This window comes from Manis javanica, chromosome 17, assembly GCF_040802235.1.
Source record: "Manis javanica isolate MJ-LG chromosome 17, MJ_LKY, whole genome shotgun sequence".
NCBI classification, from domain to species: Eukaryota; Metazoa; Chordata; class Mammalia; order Pholidota; family Manidae; genus Manis; species Manis javanica.
In genome coordinates, this window is record NC_133172.1 from 62952182 (window position 1) to 62976720 (window position 24539).

At 51.4% G+C, this 24539-nt stretch overlaps 1 protein-coding gene across 4 annotated transcripts in view; it reads right to left on the reverse strand.

Annotated features, from left to right (window-relative positions):
- Nucleotides 1-35: 35 nt before the first annotated feature.
- The window catches only part of KLHDC4 (kelch domain containing 4), a 51843-nt gene continuing 27339 nt past the window's right edge, over nucleotides 36-24539 (reverse strand). For 3 of the 4 annotated variants that reach the window (XM_073226823.1, XM_017677734.3, XM_073226822.1), the window contains 7 exons: nucleotides 13114-13206; nucleotides 9348-9507; nucleotides 3945-4020; nucleotides 2384-2592; nucleotides 1422-1824; nucleotides 670-765; nucleotides 36-306 (listed from right to left, as the gene is read on the reverse strand). In XM_073226823.1, the coding sequence (XP_073082924.1) occupies nucleotides 131-306; nucleotides 670-765; nucleotides 1422-1824; nucleotides 2384-2592; nucleotides 3945-4020; nucleotides 9348-9507; nucleotides 13114-13206 (1213 nt within the window). In that variant the 3' untranslated portion in view covers nucleotides 36-130. The remainder of the gene's footprint in view (nucleotides 307-669; nucleotides 766-1421; nucleotides 1825-2383; nucleotides 2593-3944; nucleotides 4021-9347; nucleotides 9508-13113; nucleotides 13207-24539) is intronic. The other variant, XM_017677741.3, reaches the window with a different exon arrangement.

Sequence of the window (24539 nt, forward strand, 5' to 3'; positions counted from 1 at the left end):
GGCGCAGCCCCACAGAAGACCACCCGTGCTGCGGCCTCGGTCCAGATCCACTTTATTTTCATTGCACCCAGTGATGCGGAGGGACAGCAAGAACACCTGACTCGGGCCGACTTCCGCCCCGTGTGGTGGCTCACGTCGAGTCATGGAAGGCGGCTATGGCCGAGGCACGGGCTATTCCCAGCACCCTCTCCTCCTCGGCGTCGGGCCTGGCATTGTCCGGGCGGGCTGGCTTCACCCAGTACTGCTCGGTCCTGGGCAGGGAGTCTGCAAACTGCTCACCAGGTGTCACCCAGGGGTGCTGCTGCTCTTCCGTGGGGGCGGAGAGGAGTAAGAAAGAGACACATTCAGCCGAGGAAGGCGGCCCGGGGCAGGGCCAGAGCCGCACACCCAGGGCCCGACGAAGCACGCGCGTGAGCACCACACTGACAGCACAGGGCCGCTCTCCCCTCCCAGGGGAGCCGTGGCACTGCTCACGAGGCCCACATGCAAATACTCTGCACACACCTGAGCCTGCCTCAAGAGCACAGGTACAAGGCAAAGTCAGATTTCAATAAAAATTCAGTGTCACGTGAACGTCTCTCACTGGCAGTGACAAGGCCCTTGGGAGCGAGCCGAGGGCCCTGCCTGGGCTGCCCCCACCCCTGGGGGGCACCAAGCCAGCACACTCACCTCCGCCCTCGTCCTCCTCGTCGCCTCCGCCCTCTGCACCCTCAGCCTCCTCGCTGTCCTCTTCCGAGTCGGTCTCCTCCAGCCACTCCTGAGCCTCTTTAGAGCAAAACAGACATTCAGGGCGTCAGTGCAGCCGGAGCCCGTGCTCCTGAGGACGCTGCCCTCCCACCACAGCAACTGCTGGGCGCGAGTCCCTGGAGAGCCTGCCTGTGCCTCGGAGCAAAGGGGGGTGACGGTGGGGTGGGCAGAAGCACTGGCTGCCTACAGCTGCCCCAATGCCCCGGCTCCACCTGGCTTGCTGGGAGACAAGGAGCAGGCCTGTGCCAGCTGCCTGGCACCTCCCCAGTGCATGCATCTTCACTTCGTACTCTCAGACCTTAGAGAGGTGAGCAAGCGGCTTGTGTCGACAGGCCGTGGGTAGAACATGGAAGTGAGGGCTGGAGGGACTTGCCATTTGGATCAGAGAGCAAATGAGGCCCGAGGGTCAACTAGAAGGTCGTGCACAGCACAGATGGCCCAGCTGGGCGACTGTGTGCACACAGCAGGCCGCCAACCACCAGAGTCAATGCGGCTGAAATATGCTTTGCAAGAGTGCACGGCGAGCAGTGCCCAGGTGGGTCCGAGACTCCCCTGGGTGTGTCTAGGGCTCCCTCAGCCCCCAAGTAGTTGCCGAGGCAGGCCTGCCCTCACGGGAACAGCCACAAAGCCAGAGCACACGGGACATCGGGAAGGCGCCTCCCCAGTCAGCTCACCTGGATCCGTCTCTACCAAGGCCGTCCACTCCTCCATCTTGTGGAGGTCGAGGCAGTACAAGTCACTGAGGGTGACCTGGCGGTCGCCGGCCTCAAACATGCCTCCATAGAGGTAGAGCTGCCCGTGCTTCACGGCCAGCATGGCGTTGGAGCGGGGACTCGGCCCCACCGCAGGGCTGCCACCTTCGTCGGTGCTGTCTTCCCCAGGGGACGGTGGCCGTGCCGCCGGGCCAGGGGCTGCGAGCACCTGTTTAATGGTGACCACAGTCCCGTCGTCTGCGACCACTTCTCTGACCACCTGCAGGGGTTCCTGGGCACCAGCCCCCTCATGTTCCTGCTCGTCCGCACCCTCAGGCTCCACCTTTCTGCCCCGCCTGCGCCTCCTCCTCTCCGACCTCGGTCCCTGGTGATAAGCGCAAGGCAGCAGACAGGGTGTGAGCACAGGGCGCCCCAGGCACGTGAACACAGACAAATTAAAAAGCCGCTTGTGAACACCACCCACCAGGGGTGGGGCCCAAGAGCTGGAGGACAGCACCCTGATCCCACCGCTGGGCTCGCCCTGAGACCCCTGGCTTCTGCCTGGCATAGTCCCTCAGAGGAAGAGGGCGAGTCCAGAGAGGAGCCCAGCCAAGGTGCTGCAGCACCTGGACAGGAGCAGAGTCTGCCACCTGAGGGCACTGCCATCCTTCAGCCTGGGGCCCAGTTTCTGAAGTCACTGACCCGACCGCTCATCTAGACCAGAAGCCCCCGGGGGAGCACCCTGTGTGGACACCATCAACGATGCCACCTGTCTGGGCTGGTGCCACACAGGGCCAGGCGGGGTCCCTGCTTATGACAGCATAGATGGTGAGGCTCCAGAGCCTCGCAGACAGGGGCTGGGGTGGGGGGCCTCGCCGGGAAGGAGGCGGTGGGGCACTGACGCCAGGAGCAGGTGCGGCCCTGCTCTCCGAGCCCGACCCTACCTTCAGCTGCCCCGCGAACCAGCGGTTCCTGGCAGCGTCATAGAAGTGCAGGTCGTTGAGGAAGTCGCCCTCCAAGCTCTCCTCCTCTTCCTCGTCACAGACGCCCCCGAAGAGCAGCGTCTGATGGTTTGGAGCCACAGCCACGGAAAAGCCAGAGCGCGGGGTGGGCTTGGCTCCTGAAGGGCTAATCCGAGTCCACATCCACCTGTCTGTCACAGAGCAGGATGTGGGGTGAGGGAGAGCCCCCAAGGCCACACCGGGGGTCCCCCAGCGACCAGGACACAGAGGCAGCGAGGGCCTTGGGCACAATGTGCAGCCCAGCCCGCACCAAGGGGCCAGTGCTGGGGCAGGACCCCCATGGCGCTCCGCAGGCAGGGGCAGCGAGCTGTGGTGGCCTGTGGGCACTGCCCTCCGGGGGACCCGTCCAGGAGCATCGCTCCCGTGCGGGCGCATAAGCTCGGAGCCACAGGTGCCACCGGCCCTCCAGCAGCTGCCCCTGCCCCATGTTCCTCCTCAGCACGGGCCTCATTCATGGTAACCCTGGAACGTAACCCTGTGTGAGCCATGGGGGACATCTTTCCACCATGTCCAGGAAGGACTGAGACTTTTCCTTTAATGATCATTAAAAAAGCTTAATGGAAGCAGCAGACGGGAAACTCTCTCCTGAGTCATGCTGTCTCCTGGGCACATGTCAGCCCCGCCGCAAGCTTCTCACTCGTGAGGCTTTACAGGCACAGGGAGGGGGAAAGCCAGCCACCCCTGTGGTCAAGGCCAGACGCTTGCTGGCAGCTCCTGCAGCCCAGCGTTCTCATGGGGTCAAGGGCTAGAGGCTGGGATGCGGGGCTCGAGCCCTGCTGGAACACAGGCTGGCTTCCGAGATCAAGTTCATTGGTGTACACCGGCCAAGCTAATCCCTGGCTCCAGCTGTGGTCCCCAGAGGGAGGGCACGTGTCTGTGCCCGTCACTGCAGTGCAGTGTGGCCAGCCGCCTTTGGAAGCTCTGGTTTGAGGAATTGACAACAAGAGAGGGCAAGGTGTCCTGCACGACCATCCTCTCATTTACAGTAACGGCCCCAAGCGGAGGACAAAGGACCTGCTGCAGGTCACAAAGGAGAGCCAGGATCAGCCCGGACCCCTGGTCTCCTGCGGTCCTCTCCCCAAACTGCGGCACACGACGAACCTCAGCCTTATGGTCTGAGCTCTAAACAATGCACACTGGGAGATCAACCCCACAAGTGTCCCAAACCCCACACCTAGTGGCAGTCACTTACTCCTGGGCAAGAACCAGGGAAAGGCTATGAAGCAGCATCCCTGCTCTCCCCCAAGGGGACCACCCCATCAGCACCACCCTGTCTGCAAGGCAGCTCGCCCCAGCACCCCCAAGAGGAGCGCCGCGCAGCCCTGTGCACCCAGGGGGTTATTTACAGAGGGTCTGGCCTGGCCCACAGCTCCTGCAAACCAGCCCCATGTCCACAAGGGCAGCTGGGCTTCTGTGCCCCGGCCCTGCCTTGCAGTGACACACAGACCGCCCGCGTGGCCCACCCTCCGCATAGTTCCAGTACCTTCTCGCCCCTCCTCAAACTTCAACAGGAACATGTCTGAATGCTGGATACCTTTGTCCACATCTTTCTTGACTCTCTGCAAGGAAAGCAGAGTCAGGTGTGTGAGAACCAGTCGGGTGCCATCTAGGGACCCAGCAGACCCTCAAGCCGGGCTCTACTTTCACATAGAGGTGACCTGGGAGTCTGGCCTCTAGACCAGCCTTGAAGAAAAATCTGAAATACCACAGGTCCACACGACCTCACCTGAACAGATTTAACAAATTCTGGTGTGACTTGTTAACTAAGAACAGGTTGTGGTTTCACCGCCTGCCGCTCTGACGCCCACACTCTTGCACAGCACAGTGCTCACTGGAGCGCCCCCTGGCGCCACAGCGATGCCCTTCAGGTGCAGGGGGCTCCGCCTGGGCCCCGGGGGGCCTCAACAGGCACGGGGCACGGCTCCCTCATCTCCAGTTCCTGGGTGGCCCCAACCCCATCACCTTTCAAATAATGTGACTCAGGCCAGTGCCCATTTACAAAATTTCTCTGAGCTTCTTGAACAGTAAAGCCCAGGTTTCTTAACCCTGTCTTCAGCTCAAACTAGTTTGATCAGCCCGGCCAGACTGGACACTCCTCTCTCCAAAGCAGGACCCTACAGTCCTCAAGACGTATCTAGAAAGCTGCTCAGCAAAATGGCTTTCCTGGGTGGAGAGTTTCAGTAAATTTTAATTTTTTCTTGGTATCAGTCCTTCAAATTACCAGTTTTTAAATAGACTTTTAGCTTCAGAATAGTTTTACATTTACAGGAAAACTAAGAGGCTCACCCGCAGGTCCCCAGTCCCGCTGTCACCCTCATCCACAGGGAGGCATGTCCCTGACAATGACGAGCCAGAACTGGCACACCAGTGTCACCCTAGCCCACAGTTCACTCAGACGGCCCTGGCCTTTCGAACACCCCCTGTTACCAGGACACCACGCTACACCTGCCATGCGTCCTTAGCGCCTCTGGGCTGTGACAGGCGCTCTGCCTCACCTGGTCTTCGTTGCCCTCAGCAACGTGAGGGGGGCTGGGCAGGTGACTCACCAATCGCCCCTCTACTGGGATCCGTCTGAGGTTCTCTCAAGACTGGACGGGGCTGTGGGTTTTGGGCGGCGGGTCCCAGAGGAAAAGTGCCTCCCTTACCCATCGCATCGGGGTGCCCGCCGCCACCGTGCCCTGTCACTGCGGGTGCTGGCCGGGGCCACCTGGCTGAGGTATGTGTTAGGCTTCTCCTCGCTCAGCCTTTCCACACTGTCCTCTCAGAAGGCCAGCCCACCGAAGGAGAGGGGAGGCTGCTCCATCTCCCGGATGGTCAGGGTCTGCATCATCTCTGTGGAACTCTGCACAGGGGTGTCTGTCCCCGACATACTCAATCATTCGTTTCTAATTGCATGGACTCATATGCATTTATGCTGCCCTCTGGACATCATCCAATACCACTTTACTTATCAGCTTTGGTCCCAAGGAGCAATTTCAGGCGGCTCCTGGGTCCCTCTGGCACTCCATCACCTGGGTTTCTCAGAAGCACTTCCTTAGGCTTGGGCACAACCAGACGCTCTCCTTGGACACTTCCTGCCCAAGTCCTAGGATCCCCAGCCCTGCTTCCTTTCCTTGGAGATGGTGTTAGAAACCAAGATCTGGGCACCACATGTGCTCAGTGCTGCTGGGTGTTACTGTTCTAGGCCCTCTCAGCCAGCAGACCCGGGAAGTACACAGGCACTGTGTCTACTGCAAGGGGGAGAGAAGCGAGTTCCCTCTAAGAAAACAAAACAACCCATTGTCCATGGATTGGACAGTCCGAATGTCCTATGACCAAGGAGGTCCAACATCGGTCACCTATAGGGAGTAGGTGGGCCTCCGGAAATGATAATGGGGTGTGCACCCCCTTTGTTTTCCCTCCAGAAACATTCATGCAATTCAATTGACACCCTTTCTGCATATTACAGACAGGTATTAAGACTCGACATTCTCTTTTTCTAGCAGGTTAACAGAAGAAATGACTCACACATCTATGCCTAACCCTCTACATCAAAAGGTCCAGCACTTGCAGGAGCTAAGTTCACATGCAGAGGCCCCGCCCACCGAGGGGACACTGAAGGAATTCAGGGACACCTCTGTGTTGCCAGAAACTCAGAGAACAGCTGAGCGCCAGCCACTCTGGCACAGATTCCTAGCCAACATGCACCTGCTGCAGTCCAAGGTGCCATTTTGCTGACAGCAGTGACTTGTCCTTAGGACCAACAAGCCGAGGGGGATCCTTCACGCCGTATCGCACACATACGTCCCCTGCACAGAGCAGGAGGAGCCCTGGACGACCGGGAGCTGAGGTCTCCCTGCCCCCTCCATCTGGGGCAGACCGGCCAACGGGGTGCACACCCCAACAGCTTCTCACTCCTCCTGTCAGAGCCGTCTCTTTTCTTGCAGTGGAAGGACCTCCCCCCAAACCCAACCTCCTTTTCCTCAAAGGCAACCACAGTGAGCAGCAAGCGGCCTCTGTCACCCTTTGTTCTCGATTACCTGTTCCACAAACTCCTCTATGCGTATCATACTGGCTTTAAACCCAGTCTTCACTGATTCAACTGCGCTAGAAGAGGCGACAGATTCTGCATGAAGTTTTGGAGATGCTGACCTTCTGTCTAGGGGTGCAAAGCTCTGAAAAGGGTCTCACAGCTTCACTCTAAGGATGGGCCCTTGAGGCTCACGAGAGCTGACGTTCACGCCACACTGCACTGACTTGGGAGCGTGCTTCAGAGAGGATTTACCTCTCCACTCATGTCTAATGCAGTATTAGCGGAATCTAAAGACATTCAAGAGAAATGTAAGTGTTGTAAGGTCAGTTGAAAAACAACCCATTGTCTCTGAAAATCACGAGACTCCAGGGTCCGGCACCAGGCTGTGCACACCACCCTCCTTGGTGGCACGGAGTCTCTCCTCATGCCCACATGGGCGCTCGGTGCTCCAGCTTCCTCAACCTTACACTCAGAGATGGACTCAGTCCACTGCCAGGGTCTAGACAGCCCCAGCCACCCGACTCCCGGTTTTAGTGGCATCCATTCCCTGAAAGGGGCAGTGATGGCTCTGAGGCGAGCCCAGACCCTGCACTGCAGCAGACTTGCTCCCACACGCTTTCCATTTCACGCCTGCTCTCTGAGGTACCTTCCCAAGTTCACCCCCAAAGGGTGGGGAAGGTTCCACACAAAACAGCTACAACCGGGTCGAGGTGAAAGAAAATGAAAAGGACTGAACAGGGGACTATCTTCAGGAAACCAGCTTTTCCAGGGTCACTTGGAGCAGCCTCACCAACACATCAAAATGCGGGGCTGCTGTGCCAGGCAGGACTCCACCAGCAAGCAAGCGCTCTGTAGCTTCCAGAGAAATGCCGGGTGTGGGCAGGGGGCAGCAGGGAGACAGAGCTCCAGCAGCCCTGCTGCCCGCCACAGGCCCCCTGGCGCTCTGGTCCTGAAAGCCAAACCATGGCAGCGCACTGACCGCCAGAGCAGGGGGTCTGCTGGCCACACCGCAGGGGCAGTGGGAGAGGAGGTGGCTCTGCTGCGCTGTACTGTAGTCTGACAGAAACGCCTTGACCTGAGTGCGCCAGGCATGCCCTCCAGACTGGCGGGGTGAGCCCCTTTAAATCACGCCTACAGTTCCTGACTCCCGTGTCCGGAGCAGAGGAGAGGGCACGCTGCCTCCTCCCCCAGCTTGCCAACTCTGCTGACAGCTTCCAGACACCCTCAGCATCTCGGCCAGCAGGAGGTCTGTTTCATAAAGTTATCAGAATTTTGCCCTGGTTGCCCTGGATATACATGGTGACGGCCACGGTCCCCAGCTGGACCGCCTGTGAAGTACAAAAGAGGCTGCACTTCTCAGCCAGCCTGAGTTAAGGCCCTGCTCCACCGGCTGCCCCAGCCAGGTCTAAGGGCACTGCTCCTGGCCACCGCCCTGCAGGCCACCAGACAGCTCCTGGCGGTGGTGATGCCGGGCCCAGGAGGGTGTTCGGTCGGGGCCAAGCAAAACCATCTCTATTACTTTGTGCCGCCTACCGAGTCTGACACTTTTCAATACCCACAGCATCAACAACTCAGCTCTTCCCCAGTCTGGTAAGTCCCCAGGTGTTCCAAACAGACAAGCTTTTCACTGAAATTCAGACGCCAAAAGTGTTTGGACTCACTCACCCACAGGGGTCGGTGTGCACGGCTGGAAAGTAGCAGCTGTTGAGAACTAGGCAATACTTTGATTCGAGTGGCATCAGCTTAACAAGCTTTCACTGTTCCTCATCCCATTTGACTCAACAAAGCATCTGCTGTGATAAAGCATTAGATCCGGGCACTCGGCACAGCCTTTGCCACACCAGCTGTTTTTCATGCCCTCCTGACCATCAGATAGGTGAGGCCTGGGCAGTTCACAACTGCAGAAAACAAGTCGGTTCCGCCTTTCCTGGGCTGCAGGGCCTCGTGCTCCCTGGGATGGGAGGGGTGTGGGAGGAGGAGGTCACGGGACACTTCCCGGCTACAGGGCACCTTCCCAGCCCCAGTCGTCATGACCACCCACAGGGGACCAGCTCAGCCACAGAGTCAGAGGTCCTGTTTCACCCCAGGGAACTGAGAATTAAAACCACACTGAGATGCCACATATCCACCAGAGAGGCTGAAAATAAGCAGACTGACACCACCACGTGTTGGCAAGGATGTGGGACAACCACTGCTCTCGACGTTCAGTGTGACGGCTTTGGGAAGAGGTGGACAGCTCCCATGAATCAAGCTGACACTCACTCTGTGTCCCAGCAAGTCTGCTCCTCCATGTCTCCCCAGGAGAAATCAAAGCGTGCAGCCACATAAGGACCTGCACAAGAATGCTCAGAGCAGCTTATCATGACAGTCAAAACAAGGTGCCCACCAGGGACAAATGGAAGCAAACTGGCCTGTACGTTTGAGGAGTGCCTGTGCGTGCGGTGGGCACACTGTGGGGAGAAGCATGCCATAAACTTACAGGCCTCCAGGGCACAAGCACCAAGGGATGCATATGCAAGACCATTCACAGCCTCATGTCTGCACTGCATGTCGACAAAAAGAGAAAGAGTACGTTGGGGTATATTCTATACGGGAGCGCTACACACTAGCTAGTGTCCACTGCTTAGGAACCAAGACCCCCAGAATAGGGACTTATTCACACTGCAGCATTTTTGGGGCATATGGATTAGAATATAACATGCCTGTAAAACTCTTAATATGTTCATAAAGAGCAGATCAACACCAACTCTGTGCATTTCTAAACCAGAAGAAAGAACTGTTTATATTAAACTCACGTGCAGTCTGATTTGGAAGTTCTCACTATTGGTGAGACTGGAAGGAAAGAGACAGAAGTCTAGGCCCTACTCTTCTTACCTGTTTTGAGTAGCCCCCGTAGATGATGATACTGCCCTGGGGAGTGACAGACATCTGGCAGCCCGATCTAGGTGTGGGCCCGGTCCCCGACGGGCACAGCTTGCTCCACGTGAACGTGTCCAGGTGAAAGGCATATAGGTCATTGTAATAGATGTAATCTCTGGTCACAATGAAGTAACACAAACAAAAAGGCAATGACATTAAAAAGCGAACCTGACTTAAACTAAAGGCAAACATGTTATCATTTGTTCTGTTACTGGTTTATTTAAGGTGAAGATTCCTATGAAGGGACTGCAAACACATGAGTTTGCTTTTGAAAACTAGAAGTATTGCCAGCCCACAGAAGTACGGAGATTTGACTGGATCTGAAAGTCTTTAATCTGAGAGTTACACCATTTTGCCTTACACAGCTTACAAAATCTCAACCTTGTAAATAATTGTATCGGGTCACTATGAGTGTAATTTCAAACTTAACGATGAACCTACAAGAATACTCAGAACAGAGATATTTACAGCTTGGCAAGGGATGTGAGGAGAAACTTGGCTGGGGGGGCAGGAGTACCCCTTAAACTGTAAGATCCCAGAGGCAAATCCTCTGGATCTCCAAGGCCAGACGACAGCCAAGAGGCCACGGCCGAGGCGTTCCAGGGGCACAGCCTGCTTCGTGCAGCTGGGACTTGAATAGCAAAGGACTCGAGACACAGATGGGCCCTTCGGAGCGCGGCCCCCAAGTGCACAGACAAGGCCATGTCCTGATGGGGTCTCTAACAGACCACCGTGGGCAAAGTCAAGGGGCCCTGGGTTGGAACTACACCCCGTGAACAGAAGTTGTTAAGTCCGGGAAGAGGAAATCCCAGGGCAAAATACCTCTGAAACCGAAATCAGTCAAAGGGAGAAATAAAGTTTAAAATCCGTTTATTGCTCATAAGCTGCAGTCGCGGGCCGTCTTTCTTCTCTGCTCTGGAAGAAGCCAGTAGAAGCAAAAGCCGGCCCTCCCCCTCACCTCTCAGGTACAGATAAGCCCCACTTGCCCAGGTAATTACCCACTAATACGGAGACAAACTCTCCACCCCTGAGGAATGATGCAAATGCACTAAAGCCATACTTCTCTCCACCCTTGAGTGCCGGCTGATAAGCAGATACACCAAAGCCAGGTGAGATATTCTGGAAATATTACAATTTTACCCACAGAGGTGCTCTCCAGGTATTCAAGTAGAGAGCTAGAACTGATTTTTTTAAAGAAGAAAACACAGAGGAAGTGAGAAGCGCCATCACAAGTCTGGGCAACTTTGGTTTCACACTGCATTCAGTGACCCAAGCAGGGCTCTCTACTGCAGACAGAAGGGTCACCTCGTAAGGGAGCTGGCGCAAGGCTAGTTCGCTCTGCTAGGCCCTAGACTGCTGGGCAAGGCAGGGCACTGCTGAGACAGAGACTGCAGACTTAGGCAGAGCAGGGTGAAGCTCTTCAGAGAAAAAGCAGAGCAAGATAATTGGTCAGGACAATGTAGCAATGTGCAACAAAGTCCCTATCAAAACTCTGTGTTAAGCATTACACAAAGTCAGAGTCACACTAATTCTCTAGGGTAAAGACACCAAACTAGGAATATAGACATCTTCAATGGGATCAGTTAAAGCTCAAAAGGCCAGGAGCAACTTGGCCTGGAATGCTGAGTGTTCTGCAGATAAAGAGAAGTGTCTCAGCATAACCCGTGACTTCACTGGATCAATTAGATAATGACACTGTAAAATTTACCTTTGCCTGCTAAAAGGCCCAGCTTAGTTTAATCGTACCTATGTGCTGTATTTCCTTCTCTGATCCTAACCAAGTAATCTGCAACCCAGGAAAAAGACAAATTTAGTAATAAGCAAGCCCAACTATAAATGGCCCAAGAAGTTAAGAAGTAAGATTCTTAACACACTTCAGCAAACAGGCAACAACCCAGCCCACCTTGGTTGGACAGGGCAGGCGTTCTTAATTGACATACTCCCAGAGGGAAACTGCTATCCTGAGAAAGAATCAGAGTAGCAAATTTCTTCTGTTACTCATCAAAAATGAGCATTGTGGGACCACTCAACAAGTCTGCAGCCCTAGCCCTTTACCCCCATTCCTGAAAATCCTCAACCGCACATAAAACCCCTAGACGACGAGCCAACCACAGCCTCTCCTGTCCCCTCCTGGCGTGAGCTGGGAGCTCTGTCCTCTCACTTTATCTCCAAATAAAAGCCTGTGCCTTGCTCTCCTGCCTTGAGTGTTTGCTAAGCTCATTCTGTGGCTCCGTGAAGAACCCCGGCATCAGTGGGACCGGACAAGTCCCCAGCCGGAAGACAAGGGAACCACATGAATTTCTGACTGGAACAAGACCAGGGGCGCCCTTCTGCAGGGCAGGGGCGTTTAACACATCCTGAGGGGTACATGGGCTGGTGGTTGTTAAAAGGCTTCACCCTGTTCTACTGTTTTTTCAGATTTCACAGTGCAGATTTTCAGCAAAAATTCCATTCTGCACGTAAGAATAAGCAGCAACTGTTACTCAGTGTTTTAAAGTCAAACTAATTTGTTTAATTTGCATGTTCACTATACAGGTATCTGTTCTAGTATTTTCATTTATTCTCTAAGTTTGAAATAGTTCATAAGCAATACATTTAAACATCGTAACAGGATGACAAGGGTTTTGGAAAAAATTCTGATTCTGAAATGGTTTCAAGTTACAACCACTGTAGCAAGGAATCCACTTTATAACCTGAGTCCAGGAAGGAGGGGCTGTGGCTGTGTGCTCACCCACCCACACAGCAGGTGCTGAATTAACACACTCACAAACTCACGAATCCCCTCGTCTGCGAGTGAAAATTACTTGTTTTAACAGAAAGTGTCAAGAATAAATATAAACAACGGTCCCTTAGGTATAAATTCTTACAACAGCTCAGGCTGTCCTCCCCGTGGTGAGGACCACAGGGCTCAGCCTCAGGTGGGGCTGTCAAGAAACTGGGACCCATACTCCTAACTCACCCAAACCTCCTTCTTCACATTCATGCAAGACTTATGTTCACGAGCCAGAAATTACCAGAAAAACGTGCAACTGGATCCATAATGTGATGAAAAGGCTGCAGCGACTGGTGAGCTGGCAAGCAAGCTGTTTCACAGGCCCAGAGAGGCCCATGCCCAGGCTGCACCACAGTCCAGGCGCTTCACCCACAGCGTGGCTGCACCACAAGGGTGACGGGCATGCTAACCTGTTCACTGTGTCTTGTTTCCCTGGACTGAGCTACGGGCATGCGGGAGGGCATCTGTGCAGGCGACAGGCTCAAAGCAGAGCCTCTGGCCCGGTCAGGAACACACCCTGGCTTGCAGCCACAAAGGACAACAGAGGCCCCGCTCTTGACACCACGGCGGAATGCAGGCTACCACTTGCGTGCCCAACATGGAGGCATTCCAGACTCTTCTAGCCCAGTCGCTCTCAAAGGGGGGCCCTGGCCAGTACCATCAGCACCTGCCCGCTTGCAGATATGCAGACTCTCGGGCCGCATGCCAGGCCTGCTGAGCTGGAAACCAGAGGGTGGGGCCCAGCACCCAGATTTACCAAGCACTCCATTAAACCAGGCTCAGGGTGCTACTGAGCCAAGGCCCGTGCGGCTGTCCAAGCTGCATGCCCGTCACCTGGCCGTGGTTTTCAGGGGTGGGCAGCATTTCCACACATACTTAGAATGGGTCTCCCCATAAAACGCCCACTCCTTTCTGCTCCAGAAAGAAAGATCATGCTTTTGTACTGACCTTGTGCTCTCGTGGAAGCCGCCAAAGAGGACCAGCTGTCTCTTCCAGGCTACCATCCGATGCCCACTCCGACCTGAAGGACCTCCTGTTGATCTAAAATGGGAAAAAAGAAAAAAAAGACCACTTCTTACACAATTTCTGTTTCACAGTACCATGCGCCATCTGACCTGACCATAAGCTACCCCAACCTCCCCGAGCCCAGCGAGCTGCAGGAAGCATCCAGAATGAACAGGAACCTTGGGGACATAGGATTTCTCAGGCTGAACATCACTAACGTGACTCCAGCAAAATAAAAACAGTGGCTCTTCAAAATACACCAGAAAACATGAAGTGGCAAATGACAGACTTGGACAAATATTTTTGCAAAATATCTGACATATTTGTATGTGACAAATGCCTGACATCTAGAACATATATAGAATTCTTACTAAGTTACTATTAATAAGATAAACACCCCAATAAAATTATAGGCCAAAGATCTGAGCAGAAAGTTCACAAAAGAGATGATGGAAAAAAACACAAAAATGGCCTATAAAATCATGAAAAGATGTTCAACATCATTTGTTGTCAGTTTTTTAGTTAAATCCAACCCACAATGCACTCCAACCGTACACCAGGACAGTGCCCCAAACACAAAACAGGACCAAGTGTCAAGGTAGCCAGGCAGCACCTGGCGTGCACTCACCCCGGGGGCACTGGGGAGGGCCTGACACAGAGCAACTGTGGCAACGATTTCTTACGACATGAAACACAGACTTCACATACACCCCAGCAACATGACATCAGATATTTACTGCGATGTGAGAACACATGTGCGTACAAAGTCCCCCCTCACCGGCACATTGAGAGAAGCCTTATTCGGAACTGAACAAATTGGAGGAGCCATCTGTGCCCACACTACAGTATGGACAGGCCTCCGGCCTTGGCTCAGCGGCTGCGGGAAGACGCTGTGCTGTGTGACTCCACTTCTATTGAGATTCCCAAAAACTCAAATTAATCTCCGCTGACAACAGCTGCCTGGAGTCAGAGGTTAGGAGAGGCGGACGGCAGGTACGGCAGCAGGCAGGGAACGTTCTGCGGTGGGAGCATCTGGCTAGAGGACGGTGGTGGATATCTACCAGCTGACACTCATCTACCTGAACACCCAAAAGGTACAGATTTTATTAAATACTATTATGTCTCAATAAAACTGATACACACGGCAATAAAAAACCGTAAGAGGGACTTCCAAGTTCTGATTCAGCACACAAAGAGCTTTGAGGTCGCCGTTCCGTTCTAACAAGTAAAAGGCTGAACAGACTGAAAATCCGACGACTCTCTGTGGACCCACACGAGAGCGCAGGTCACAGGTCAAACTGCTGCCCTGCGAGCCAAAAGCAGACAGGGGAACACAGGATCACAGTTCCGCAAGAGACTCACCAGCAGAAACTGCCACGGGAACCAGTGCCAGGCAGAAGGCACAGAACTGCGGGTTAACTGCCAGATCCCATGAGGACAAGGCAGTGAGAAATTCCAGGGTGCCCCACAATACTGTGAGATTCACCTCCAGGAGATGGCCAGATTCCCACAGCAAACTCCAAAGAGAAGCCCCACCTGCTTCCAGCAGCAGGAGAGGACCAGGGGCCATTCAGAAACACCCCAGAGCACTCTGCTCTCAACAAAGCTGCCCCCCAGGGAGACCAGTTACCAGAGCCTGACCCCCCAGGGAAGAGGAATGCCTGCGGCCAGCTGGCTCCAGCCATCCAGACCCTGAGGGGAGGGAAGGACTGGCAAGCCCTCGTGAAGATCACAGTCCAGAGGCACAGGCTTCCCAGAGGACTGGCACTCACCTGGGGACTGCAGACTGCTTCCCTCCGCCGCCCCGCCACCTCCCTCTAGGGGCCAGTTCACCACAGCTCCTCTGAACGGGTACATCATGCCCTGCTACTGGGAAAAAACTACAAGGCATACTGAAGGGCAAAAACACTATTTGAAGAGAGAGAACAAGCCCCAAACCCAGACACGCAGGGATGCTGGGACTATTAGACCAGGAATTCAGAACTGTTACTAACATCTGCTGAGGGCTCTAATGGATCAAGTGTACACCACATGAGAACACACGGCAATGTGACCAGACGGAGAATCTACTGACGAACCCGAGGAAAACACGAGAGATTAAGGACACTGGAACAGAAGTGAAGAACGCTTCGGAGGGGCTCACTAGCACACTAGACAGGCTGTGGGAAAAAGCTCTGAGCACAGGACGTCTCAAAGACCAACACCAAGGAGAACGAACACTGGGAGAAAGAACCTTCAAGGACTGCAGGACAAGTACAGACAGTGTCCCTGCACATGGTGGGGATGCCAGGAGAAGAAAGAGAAAGAACAGGAGAAACACCTGAGCCATTAAAGACTGAGGACCTCCCCCAGATGGAATGTAGACACCAGGCTACAGAGGAAGGAAGCTCAGAGAACACCACGCAGGACACGTGCCAAGAAAGCTCCCTGCAGACCCACCATTTCCAAACTCCTGAGAATCACAGACACGGAGAGGCCTTGAGAGGGGCCGCGGGGCACCTGGGACCTGTGCAGGGGGAGAGGTCAGGCTCACACCTGGGCTCCCCAGGGCCGCGCAAGAAGAGAACAGAGGGAAACTGTTAAGGGAAACGCCACCAGCCTAGAATTCTGTCCTCTGCAAAAGCATCCTTCCAAAGCAAGGGCGGAGCACCGTCTCAGCCAAACAAAAATCACGGAATTTGTTGCCAGGAGACCTGCCTTAAAAGAAAGGTAAAAAATTCTTTAGACAAAGTAAAAATAACGAAGGTCAGAAACTTGGATCTACATAAAGAAAGGAAGCACATGGAAGAAGGAATAAAACTTTTCTCTTCTTAATTGATCTAACAGACAATAGTTCATTCAAAATAACTACAACAACGTATTGGATGATGTGTGTTTTTAAACACACACAGTTATGTATATTTATATATAAGTGAAATGAATGAAGGCAATGCTACAAAGAAATCAGGATCATTTTGTCATTGTAAGAACATCACTGATTCAGTGGCACAGCACTATTTGAAAGTGGACTTGGATTGGTTGTATATTGCAAACTGTAGGCAACCACCTAAAAAAGTAAAAATCGTAAGTCTAATTGATATGTTAAGAAAGGAGAGAAAATGGAATCATATGAAATGCTCAATTAAAGCTACAAAAGAAAAAAAAAGGAGTGAAAGACACAGAAACAAGCAACAAGAGCAAAGATAAATATAAGAACAAAGAACAAGAGCAACGCTGAGAACAAATGCGGACACTGATCAAAGCAAGAACAGAAAAATTAACCTTGGACAAATCAGACTTCAAAACAAGGAACGTTATCAGGGCTTAAAAAGGGCATTACAAAATTAAATCATAAAGGGGTCAATTATCTAAAAAGACATAATTCTTGACATGTATGCACCTAAGAACAGAGTGTCAAAGTAGGTGGGGCAAAAACTACTAACACTGGAAGGAGAAACAGATGAATCTATTGTCATACAGCGAACCCTTGACAACACTGGTTTGGACTGCAAGGATCCACTTAGACATAGATTATTTTTTCAATAAATATATTGGAAATTAGGAGATTTGTGACAATTTGAAAAACATTTTTCCTGTAGCTTATTAAAGAATATAGCATATAATATGTATAGCATATAGAATATGTGTTAATTAGCTGTTTTATCAGTAAGGCTTCCAGCCAACAGTAAGCTATTAGTGGTTAGCCAAGTTATAAATGGGATCTTTGATTGCATGAGGGGTTGGCACCTCTAACTCATACATTTTGCAAGGATCAACTGTAGGTGGAGAATTCAGTGCCCCCTCTCAAAAACGGACAGACAGAGCAAGCAGAAATCCGTAAGGATATAGCTGAACTCAAGACCACCAGTCAACCGATATAACTGACATCCACAGACTTCATCCAACAGGAACAGAATGCACATTCTCTTCCAGCTCACACAGAACATTTACCAAAATAGAGCACATGTTGGGCAGACCACACACCATAACAAATTTAAAGGAACAAAAATGAGTACCAGAAAGACAACTGGAAACCCCCCCAATATGTGGAGATTAAAGAACACACTTATAAATAACACAGGGGTCAAAGAAGAAATATCAAGAGGAATTTAAAAATATTCTGAACTAAATGAAAATGAAAACACAACTTATCAGACTTGTGGGATGCAGCAAAAGCAGTGCTTAGAGGGAGATTTATAGGACTTAATGCACACACTCGAAAAAAGATCTAAAATTAGTAATCTAGGTTTCCAACTCAGGAAGCTAGAGAAAGAGGAGGAAATTAAACTCAAAGTAAGCAGAAGAAAAGAAATAAGAATTAGAGCAGAAATTAATGAAACTGAAAACAGGAAATCAATAGAGAAAATCAATAAAACCGAAAGCTGATTCTTTGAAAAGGTGTATAAAGCCAACAAGCCTCTAGCCAAGCTAACAAAGCAGAGGACACAAATAGCTACTACCAGAAATGAGGGAGAGCCATCACTACAGATCCGTGGAGATCAGGATGGTGAAGGACCGCCCACAGACCGGATAACCTAGATGAAATGGACCAATTCCTTGAGAGACAATTTGCCAACACACATAGGAGAAGAAATAAAACAATCTGAACAGACCTCTATCTATTAAGGAAACTAATTCAATATTTAATTACCTTCCAAAACAGAAAGCACAAGGCCCAGATGGGCTCAATGGTGAATTCTACCAAACACTTAAGGAAGAAATTACACCGCCACACTCTCTTTCAGAGGATAGAAGCAGAGGGAACACTTCCTAACTCATCCTAAGGGGCCAGTATCACCTTAATACCAAAACCAGACAAAAACACCACAAGAAGACTAAAGACCAATCTCTCATGAAGATAGATGCAAAATTCCTCAAGAGAAATCTTAATAAATTGAATTCCAAAAAAAGGATAAATGAATCATACACTATGGGATGAAGTGGGATTCATCCCAGGATTTGCAAGGCTGGTCCAACATTTGAAAACCAATTAATATAACCCATCACATCAACCAACTAAAAAAGAAAAGCTACACAATCCTATCAACAGATGCAGAAAAAGCATCTGACAAAATCTAATACCCATTCATGATAAAAACTCTCCATAAACTAGGAATAGAGGGGAATTTTTTGAACTTGATAAAGACTGTAAAAGCCTTATAGCTAATATAATTAATAATGAGAAACTTGAAGCTTTCCCACTAAAATAAGGTGCAGGACAAGGATGTCCCTTCTCACCATTCCTTTTCAACACTGTACTGAAAGTCCTTGCTAGTGTAATTAGGCAAAAAAAGGAAATGAAAGGTATACATATTGGTAAGGAAGATACAAAGCTGTCTTTGTTGCAAATGGCATAACTACCTATGCAGAAACTCTGAAAGAACTGAAATGAAAACTGGAATTAATAAGCAATTATAGCAAAGTTGTAGGCAACAAGGTCAATACACAAAAGCCAATTGGTTCCCTACATACCAACAATGACCAAGTGAAATTTGAAATTTACATTTAGCACCCCAAATATGAAATACTTAGGTATAAATCCAACAAAACATGCACAAGATCTATATGGGGAAAACTACAAAACTCTGATGAATAAATAAAAGAACTAAATAAAATGGAGGGACATTCCAATGTTCATGGATAGAAAACAGTCAGTATTGTCAAGTTGTCAATTATTTCCAACTTGGCTTACAGATTCAGTGCAATCCCAATCAAATCCCAGAAAGTTATTTTATGGATCTAAACATAGTGATTCTAAAGTCTATATGGAGAGTCAGAAGACCCAGAGCAGCCAACACAATAATGAAGGAAAAGAACAAAGTCAGAGGACTGATGCTACCTGACTTTAGGACTTACTGTAAGGCTGGGGTGATCAAGAGAGTAGTGCTAGCAAAGAATAAGTAGGGAGCCCAGAAACAGACCCCCACAAATACAGGCAACCGCCCTTTGACAAAGGAGCAAAGGGTAACACAAGGGGGCAAAGGCAGTCTCCTCAACAAACGGCGCTGAAACAGCAGGGCATCCACATGCAAAAGAATGATCCCGAACAGACCCCATACTCCTATAAAAATTAACTCAAAATGGATCAAAGACCTACTGCAAAATAACTGATAAAACTAGACTTTATTAAAATCTAAAACTTCTGCTCTGCAAAAAACATTTTCAAGAGAATTAGAAGAGAAGCCACAGCATGAGAGAAAATATTTGCAGAAGACATATCTGATAAAGACTGTTATCCAAAATAAAAAACCTTTTAAAAATCAACAATATGAACACAAACAACCTGATTAAAAAAGGTCATCCGGGCACATTCCCTAGATTCTCAAGGATTACAAGCCCCAACTGCTATGTAGGCATCAGATCGCCCCAGGCACCTCTGCTCACTGCATTTTGTGCTGGTCGCTCTCTGGGCCCGGCTCTCCTACCTGCAGAACCCAATCATCAAGTCCAGCTTCCCCAAAAAGACCTCAGCAACTCCAGGCTGCAAAAGATGGTCATAACCGGCACCACACAGTCCAGCACCTACTTGTATAATGTATTATTCTCCATTTATTTTTGTGCGTTCTGTACAGCTTCCCCCAAAGCCAGGGGCCTAAAAGATGCATCAGTACACAGAACCTCAAGTGAGCAGGAAGCTCAAGTTGCCCAACCCAAATGCCTCCCCGCTAGCAAATTTCAGATGGGCAGCTCATCACAGGTCACTAGGAGGATCCCCAGGATCGTCCCTTATTCCGATCCTGAACGAATTCCGTTCTTCTCACCTTTCTTCTTGATCACACCAGTCTCCCTCTCCTAATGCCCTCATCGGGCGCATTAACAGACACAAAAGCTGGGCATCTCTGCCCCCACACTGGATTTGTCTCCTTTGCTGCTGTGCCTTTGGGCCAGAAATAAAGGGCTTCTGCTCAGCCCGGCACAGGCTTGTCGATCATCAAGAGGAGCTGCTCACAGGTCTTGAGATTGAATGAAAACAGCCGCTTAACCTAAACATACGCCACAAAGAGATGAGGAAGCATGTGCGAGAATAACACTGTCCTGCCAAAGATTTATAGGAACACTGACCAGACTTATGTCCACCAGTCAACTAACCAAGGACAAGGAATGTCACAGCTTTCCTTGGACCCTCACTGGCTCCCAGATGTCTGCAGTTGTCTGTCCCCTCCTAGCCTCGGCCCCCTTCTGCTCCCCTTTCCCAGCAAAAAAGCAGTTTGAAATCAACCCTGACTTAAGATGATTCTTTAGGACATCAGTCCACCACCTTGTCAGTCGGCCAGCTTCCCAAATAAAGTCACTTTCCTTCCCCCAACACCTGTCTCTCAACTTACTGGCTTGTCAAGCAGTGAGTGTATGAGCTCGGACTTGGTTACAAGTTTATTAATGTCCCTTTTAACGTGTCACTCAAAGTGACCACTGTATTCGTCCACAGTAAGTCAACCAAAAAGAACAGCACCTGTCCTCACGTGCCGTGCCCTGTCAGTCCGGCCATTCAGCACTGACCGTGGGGAGCCTCATCACATGCAGATGCCTACCACAATGAAAAATTCCTAAATCCCTCTTTCCTCCTGGCAAGGGAGCCTTTCAGCCATCTCTCTTAATCCTGTATCTATATGCAACCTCCAAGGAAAACTTGGCCCACTCCACTTTGGTTTGGTCCACGGAGATAACTGTGGACGCTGACTTTGTTAACCAACTTGCTCTCCCTCCTACAAATTTAGCGAACAGTTTCTTATCCAAGTTCAAGATAAAAATACCAACTGTACAAGGCTCAGGAGGAGGGTCTGGACATGCCCTGACCCCACCACCTGTGGGCCCACACAGTCAGCGGGCAAGGACCTCACTGGCTCTCTGCACAGTGGGGCAGTGCCCTCCTCGGAGCCACCTCAGAGGGCAGCACAGAGCCCGACACCCCACCACCTGTGCTGGGGTGGGCGCCACGCCACACACCGCAGCCCACCGCAGCTCACGGGGAAGGAAACATCCTGCCTGCTGGGCGAGGGGCAAACTCCCCTTCGGAGAGATTTTCTAACAGAATACCAAAAGCACGACCTGGGGAACAGGTTTTCATTCTACACCGAGCTAGCACGGTCACTTCCAATTCTACTATAAAGAAGTTACTCAGGAAAACCCGAACACTCACTACCAATGTCAGCCCAGAGTCCATGAATCCTAAGGGCCTGTGACCTAAAGCACACTTTAAACAACTCCCCACAACCAAGATGCGCGTGGTTGAGGACCTCCCGTTGGCTCCCTGCCCACAAACCTTCGGATGTTTTGTTCTCCGGTGAGCCAGGCACAAAGGACTCAATTCACTTTTTGTGGCAGCAGAAAAGTACCACTGTGTTTTGTAACCAAAAAGGAAAAAAGTTTTCTATAAAAAGACTCTACATAGCTCTTTAGAAAAATAAAGCCATCAAAAAAAGCCTGTTTATATTTGAATCTCCAAAAGGCACTTTCCAACTGCCATCACTCCTAAATATGGAGTCTTAAAAAATTAACATGTCCTACTCAGCCTGCTCTATATGTGGCACAAAGATGCATGTGTAAGGTTGTGGGAGTGAGAGCTGTTAGTGCATCCGAGCTGTGTACCCACCGGCGTCCGACAGGTCAAGCTGCTGCTCAGGCCGACAGAAAACGCACATGTGCCCACTACCACCAGGGCCTTAGGGCACAGTGTTACACATTCGGTGCACAAGTGCTTCCCTGAGTTATTTTAAAGTTTACACCTTACAAAATGATACACAACAGTGCCAGGCCATGCCAGGCAGCCCCAAGACACTCACTGGCACAAGAACCCTCTCATAATCCTTGACATTCAAGGTCACACAGGCTGACCTGACAGGGAACTTAGTCTAACAGCTTTTTCTCAGAAAAAGTCCCTCTTCTTCCAGAATGGTGACAACATGACCGAAGCAGGGAACATGTGCAAGAGCATCTCCCTTCACAAGTCAGGACATCTTTGGAATCCAGCCCCCTTTCAAAGGATCAAATCAACCAACAAAGTCTAGGCTTAGTACAAGGCACACGACCACACTGACGGGGGGGATGACTGGGAGCAGTCTCTGGAATCCAGGCCACCTATCAAACTGAGTCCCTGCTTTATTTGTATTTGAACTATTACTATTAATAATAGAGCAACCACTTGTGTGGTGTTTGTTCTAAACTATTATTTTGTTTGCATTTATTTCTCACGGTAACCACATGTGCAAATACTATCTTTGATCCCATTTTACAGATGAGAAAATCTAGACTTAGGAGTTCAGAACCACACTAAGTTGGCTGACGGGCAGAGCCAGAATTTAACCCAAGGCAGTCTGGCCCCAGAACACACACACACACCCCAGTTAACAAGTGAACTATACCAAATGAAGCCCAAGTCTCAGGCCTAAGGAAACCTATGGATCACTTAGCCTAACGCCAGGTTCCACATTCACACCTCCTTGGCTTCACCCCTTAGTTTTTCTAAAAATCAGTCACCCTCTCTGAGAGTAGTCCCCCTGCCCCACTATGCACACACACGCCAAGAGAGACTGCCGGCCCACAGTGAGCGGGCAGGGCCTGCGCACTGCCGTGTGGCTGCCAATCATCTAGCCTTGCCGCGGAGTCCCGATAGTCCTCGGTGCGTTCGCCCGGAGCTCACCGTAGAGGCTGGGCAGCAGTTCTACACACACGCATCACACGTACTCATATATTTATATGTGTATTTCTCCTTTGGCCGCTTTTTGCCGGTCATCTAAGTGCTTCAGTGCATGCACAAATGTGCTAGCTATGCACGGATGTTCACGGCAGCATCAGTCGGAAGAGTAGAGAGGTGGGAGCCACCCCGTGCTCATCACGGATGAAGGGATGAACAAAATGTGCTCTAGCCACACAAGGCAGTGTTGTTTGGCCATAAAAAGGGATTAAATACTGGCCCATGCTGCAGAATGGGTGAGCCCTGAGACGCCAAGGGCCAGGCACAGGGGAGCAGACACTGCAGGATTCCAGGTGGATGAAGTGCCCAGAACAGCAAATCCACGGGACAGAGCACAGCAGAAGCCACAGGGGCTGGGGAAGGGGATGCGGGGGAGGGGGTCGCAGGAGCGGTATTTCTTTTTGGGGTGATGGAAATGCTCTAAACTGAGACATCAGAGTTGGTTGCATGACTCTAACCATGCTAAGAACCACTGAATTACCACTCTGAAAGGGTGATGTTAGGGCACATGAGCAACATCTGGAAAAAGCTGAGTTCTGTAAGTGACTGTCTCCCTCTGGTTTGTAGTCACAGGTGATGAGCTGAGCTGGCACCAGATTCACAAATAAGAGAAGGAAGAAGAGACTCTAAAATCTTTCTCTCCTTGCCCGGCTGCACCTCCTCCAGCGGTCAGGGAGCAAAGTGGGGTCTGACTTCAGAAATGCTGGCTTTGCAGTGAGGCAGGCTGACGTCACCGAGCTTTAACAGGCCAGCTGCCCTGGCTGGGCGGGCGGGCTGAGACGGAGGAGATAAAGGCACCTCGGCACAGTCCTGTCACACATGCAGTTCCCGTCCCAGGGGCCCCCAGCTCTCTGCTCATTGTCACAGAGAGGTGCCACCAGAGTGAGAAGTACCAGTGGGGGAGTGGTGGTGTGGGCAAGAGGAGGGAGCCTTTGCCTCAGCCCCTGCTCAGGAGCTGGGCATCTCCTCCGACTCCAGAGGCCCCTGACTGGCAGCCTAGCCCTGGCGTGGGGCCGCTCACTGTGTGGGAGTCCCTGCTTGTGCCCCTGGCTTGGGGTTCTCCACCGCAGGTGTGATCAGGTTCCTTCATGTTTGCCCGATACACTGATCTCTGTCAAAGGAAAGAACTTTGCAAACACCAGATGCTCGCTGCTATGGGCTGAATGTTTGGGTCCCCCGAATTCCTATGCTGAAGCCCTAGCCTCCAAGGTGGTGGGATTTGGAGGTGCCGCCTTTGGAGGGGATTGGGTCAGATGACGTCACTGGGACCACTGTCCTTATAAAAGGAGGCAGAGAGAACTCCTCTGTGAGCCACTTCAGGACACAGCCAGAGGCAGCCCTCCCCAGAAACCAAATCTGGCAGCACCTTGACCTCGCACTTCCAGCCTCCAAGCTGTGAGAAGCAATGCTGCGCAGGAGCCGTGGTCTGCGGTGCTCTGCCACAGCTGCCGAGGGCTGCGCACTAGCCTTCCCGGGGCCTCTGCTTCCCGTTGGCTTTCGCGGGTCGTCACAGACACACCTTTACTTCTAGCCCCTGCATGTCACGGTGGGGGGAAAAGGAGATTCCTTTGACCCCTTCCTCTTCCCAGCCCCTCTGCTGGTAAACGCCCTGCAGCCGCTGCGCCGTGAGCGATGAGCAGGCAGCACATGCCGCCTGTGGGGTCTCACTTCCCACAAACTCACAGAGGGTGCACACACT